The sequence below is a fragment of the Octopus bimaculoides genome, chromosome 26 (genome assembly GCF_001194135.2).
Source record: "Octopus bimaculoides isolate UCB-OBI-ISO-001 chromosome 26, ASM119413v2, whole genome shotgun sequence".
Classification (NCBI taxonomy): domain Eukaryota; kingdom Metazoa; phylum Mollusca; class Cephalopoda; order Octopoda; family Octopodidae; genus Octopus; species Octopus bimaculoides.
In genome coordinates this window covers 16112204-16116892 of record NC_069006.1, presented here as the reverse complement: position 1 = coordinate 16116892, position 4689 = coordinate 16112204, and the positions used below count along the sequence as shown (strand labels likewise).

The 4689-nt window shown below is 36.5% G+C and overlaps 1 protein-coding gene across 1 annotated transcript in view; it reads left to right on the top strand.

Moving 5' to 3' along the window:
• Positions 1-303: 303 nt before the first annotated feature.
• LOC106878865 (uncharacterized) overlaps positions 304-4689 on the top strand; it is an 8447-nt gene continuing 4061 nt past the window's right edge. The window contains exons 1-3 of the mRNA XM_014928206.2: positions 304-413; positions 2161-2171; positions 4373-4632. Coding sequence (XP_014783692.2) covers positions 304-413; positions 2161-2171; positions 4373-4632 — 381 coding nt within the window. The remainder of the gene's footprint in view (positions 414-2160; positions 2172-4372; positions 4633-4689) is intronic.

Genomic DNA, 4689 nt, shown 5'->3' with positions numbered 1-4689 from the left:
TATGTGTGTGTGTGTGTGTGTGTGTATGTCTTTGTGTCTGTGTTTGTCCCTCACCATCGCTTGACAACTGGCTTTGGTGTGTTTACATCCCGGTAACTTAACAGTGCAGCAAAAGAGACTGACAGAAGATACTAGGCCTTAAAAAAAAGGTCCTTGAATCAATTTGTTTGACTAAAACCTTTCAAAGCGGTGCCCCAGCATGGCTGTAATCAAATGACTAAAACAAGTGAAAAAGATAAAACGAAGAATATAAAAAGAATCTGTCAAACCTATGCCAGCATAATGAAAGAATGAATGATAATCATGCCATTGTGGAATAATGTTAACCTTTTAACATTCAAACAAGCCAGATCCAACCTCTCAGACCTTTTCTACAATGCCATTTTAAAAGTAAACAATTATATCATTGAAAAGTAAGTAGAGTGGTTTGTTTCTGGCTCTGAAGAGAAGGCAGTGTATTTTTTTGATACAATTTTGACCCTGTTAGTACTCTAAATAATGGTAATGATAGTAGTAGTAGTAGTAGTAGTAGTAGTGGTGGTGGTAGTGGTGCTGCTGGTGCTGATGTTAATATTAGATGTAGCTTACATTCACTTATAAATTAATTTATAAAAATATCTGTACTTATTGTAGAAACAAATAAATAAATGATGAAAGAAGCTGCTGCTGAGATATTGTAGTTTTAAATGTCTTTAACATTTAGCAATATGTTGTTGTTGTTGTTGTTGCAGCTGTTGTGTTATTATTATTGTTGTTGTTTTAGAAACTTATGTTTTGTGTTGCATGTAATTTGTTTTAAAAACCCGAAACAAAATGGCTAACAGAATTTCCTTTGAAGTTTACGAGGTTGTTGTCACCATGTGAACAGTTTTACTTCACTCTCACCATATTGCCCTGACCTTAATGACAAAACCATCTTTTTACCAGCAAACGGGAATTTTTACATGCTGGTATCTTGATCTGCTACAATTAGCAGCAATATTTTTCTTCATCACACTACTCTTATCGTAAAAAAAAAAAAAAAAAAAAAAAATGTAGCATATTATTGGTAAATTAGTTTTAGATATTCTATGTCTGAGTAAAAAATAAAAGGATGATATAATTAAAGCTATGTCGAGATTAAAGCTGGAGTGGTTTGGATCATAAGTCTGTCGAAGGTTTTTTTTTAATCAGAACAGAGAAGGGGCTTTAAAGAAAAATTATTTTCAATGAGGAAATCTCTACAGGCACAGGTGTGGCTATGTGGTAAGAAGTTTGTTTCCTAACCACATGGTTCTGGGTTCAGTCCCACTGCGTAGCACTTTAGCCATGTAAGTGGATTTGGTAGATAGAAACTGAATGAAGCCCATTGTATATACATGAGGAGCTGCTGAAAAATTCCTGGTTTTAAAGGTATCATGAAAGACCTGGTTGGAGGCTGAACCTTCTGAATTCTTTTACATGGCTTAGAAAAACTGAAGGACTATTGTAAAAAGTGTGTGAATCTGAGAGGGGAATATGTTGAACAAAGAGGCCAGGGAACAGAAGAAAGAAGACATGCACTCAACACCAGAACTGAAGACACCTCCGAAAGGGGGGGGGGGCTGCCACGTCAAAACGGTAGAGGAGTAGGGGCCGAAACCGGACGTGGTTCCTCCTGATGATGTCTTGAGCTAACTGGATCCTATAAAGGAGCTGTTGTGGTAGCAGACCACGAAACATGGTTGAAATTCCTCCATCCTCCAGTATTTTTTTTTACCCAAAACCAGGAACTTTACAGCACCTCTCGTATATCCACGTGTGTGTATCTTTGTGTCTTGGTGTGGTTATGTCCCCATAACTTATCTGTTCAGCAAAAGAAAATGATAAAATAAGTATCAGGCTTTAACGAAAAATAAGTACCGAGGTTGATTAGTTCGACTAAAATCCTTCAAGGTGGTGCCCCAGCATGACTGCAGTCTAGCTGAGACAAGTAAAAGATAAAAGATTCTCATTTGATCTGCTGGATATAACAGCCAGATTATATGACACAACTTTTTAGATAAAAAGGCTGGGTGCATTATGTTACAGTTCTACATATGGTAATGTCTGACAAACAGATGGTGTAGTCATGACTGATGACTGATGACTTTGATCAGTGTTGCTCCGTAGTTTTACTGTCTACCTTTTGATATCTGACAGCAACAGCAACGGTAACTTGTGAGATAACAAAAGAAATTCTATACAATTACTTACATAGTTAAACTGTCCTCGAATTCAAAAACGTGTAAATGGAATCTATTATCTTATTGAAAGTGCCACTCATGAATTTAAATTGAAATAGAGATTTTCTGTTAGGAATTATTTGTGCATCAGTAGATTTACACTGTTGAGAAAAGGAATGACTGTACACTGTCCACAAGTATGATATACCTGTATCTGGTAAATACTCAATGGAGAGCATTTAAACTTACATAAAGTAATATCAAGTTTTCCCACTGCCCCAGTGTGATGATAATATTATCAAATAGAATATGGATGAACAAGCTGTATTCATTATGAATTACAAATCACATCAACATTAGGCTATTATACAATGCGATATGGTATTAACATAGCTACTTCTTGAAAAATGAGAGCAAAGATAATCATTTAGTTTGCTCTACACATGATTATCAAAATAATCATGAAAATTATTAGAAATGTAGGAAAATTAGTATCATAACATATTTTTTTCCCCTATATCTCTACAGGATATTTTAACTGAATATTCCTTTGGTTTACATTACTTTTAATAGTTTCCCCATTTGATGGCACTTTAGGTAATTTTTCTAAATACATCTCTACTTCTTGATTGCTAAAATCAGATTGGCAGTAAATTGTTTTCTGTTGACTGTTACATCTGTGTTGTTGTTCTCAGTGTGTGTATTCAAATGTCTATGTGCACCTGTTTGTGTGTCTGTGTGTTTATTTGAATTGGTTCTTATACATATATCACATATATTATTATGAGTATATGTCTGCATGTTATCGGGTCTAGTTTAAACATTCTTTGTGTGTCTGTGTGCGTCTACTGATAGAAATGTGTCAGTTTATTCCAATTGGGAGGTATTCATCAATTTATTGATATGTATGCATATATTTCTATTTCTATTGATGGTACAGACTTGCATGTTACGCATGTGCATGCACTCATACAACTCACAACACATTGAACTTTTGGATCTATTTTAAAACGGGGGCCACATTTTTCATTAATGTTTTACGTAGTGTTTTTGGTACGGAAAGACTTTCAAACTTCGTATACTTATCTATTTTGTGTTATAGAACAGAAAAATATTTTTGTATTTGAATTTATTTCATGTAAAAAATTGTCTTATTTTGATAATTTCAACCAATCACTGACAAGTATTCAGTTGTTTATATTTACTCCTTTGGCTGATTAAGCGATGTAAAGCGTATTTAATCTCCATACCTTCGTTTTATTTGCTTTTTTCATTTTAAATTTGCTTTAACCCTAACCCTAACCCTAGGGTTAGGGTTAATTGTTTCAGAATCGTTTGTTTATGTAGTCGGCACTTAATGTATATCGGCTGAATGGATGTCAGTGATTGGTTGAAATTACAGAAACACGACAACTTTAACATGGAATAACTTATGGATTTCTTTTTTTTTTAAGAAGACTAAGAGAAAAAGATGTTTTATATGACACATTCTACCAGTGTTCCAAGTTTCAAAGTGTTTCGTTAATGAAAAATGTGGCCCCCGTTTTAAAAAAGATCCAAACTTTTTGCTTCTTATTTATCCCGGAATAATTATCTCTGTTTTCAATATCATTATATGTCCAAAGGCGGCAAGTTGGCAGAATCGTGAGCACATCAGGCGAAATGCTTAGCAGTATTTCGTCTGCTGCTAAGTTCTGAGTTCAAATTCCGCTGAGGTTGACTTTGCCTTTCATCCTTTCATGGTCGATTAAATAAGTACCAGTTATGTACTGGGGTCGATGTAATCGACTTAGTCCCATTGTCTGTCCTTGTTTGTCCCCTCTGTGTTTAGCTCCCCTTGTGGGCAATAAAGAATCAAATGTCATCATATGTCTGTTTTCCATGCTGCCCTGGGTTAGATAGCTTGACAGGAGCTGGAGAGCTGCCCAGACTCCATGTTTGTTTTGGTTTGGTTTCTACTGCTGGATACCCTTTCTAACGCCAGCTACTTTACAGAATGTCCTGGGTGCTTCTATGCAGTACTGACATAGGTGTATTTATGTGATATCAGTACGAGTGCTTTTATAGTAAAATTATTTCCTGATTATTGACAGATTATAGATTATTGATTAGAAATTTGTTTCATTAATTGTTATTTTGTTATTTTTTTTTTCAATATATTTTCAATGTGTTTTATTTTCCAATTGCAGGTTATGCATCTTATGCCCAGCCTCATGCTGCTTACCCAAGTGTGCCCTCCACATACACTGGAGCTGCTTACAGTGGATACCCTCAGCCTGGACAGACTGCTGTAGTACAGCCGCCACCCCCACCACCACAGGTGCCACCTGCACAACACCAAGCTCCACCACAGTATCAGGTGCAGCAGCCACCACCACCACCACAGCACCATCCGCAGTTACAGCAACCCCCTCAGCAGCAGCAGGCCTACCAGCTGCACAGTGCTGCCGTTGGCGCTCAGGCTCATGCATACCCACGGCCCCAAACCACCACCGTCTTCCAGACG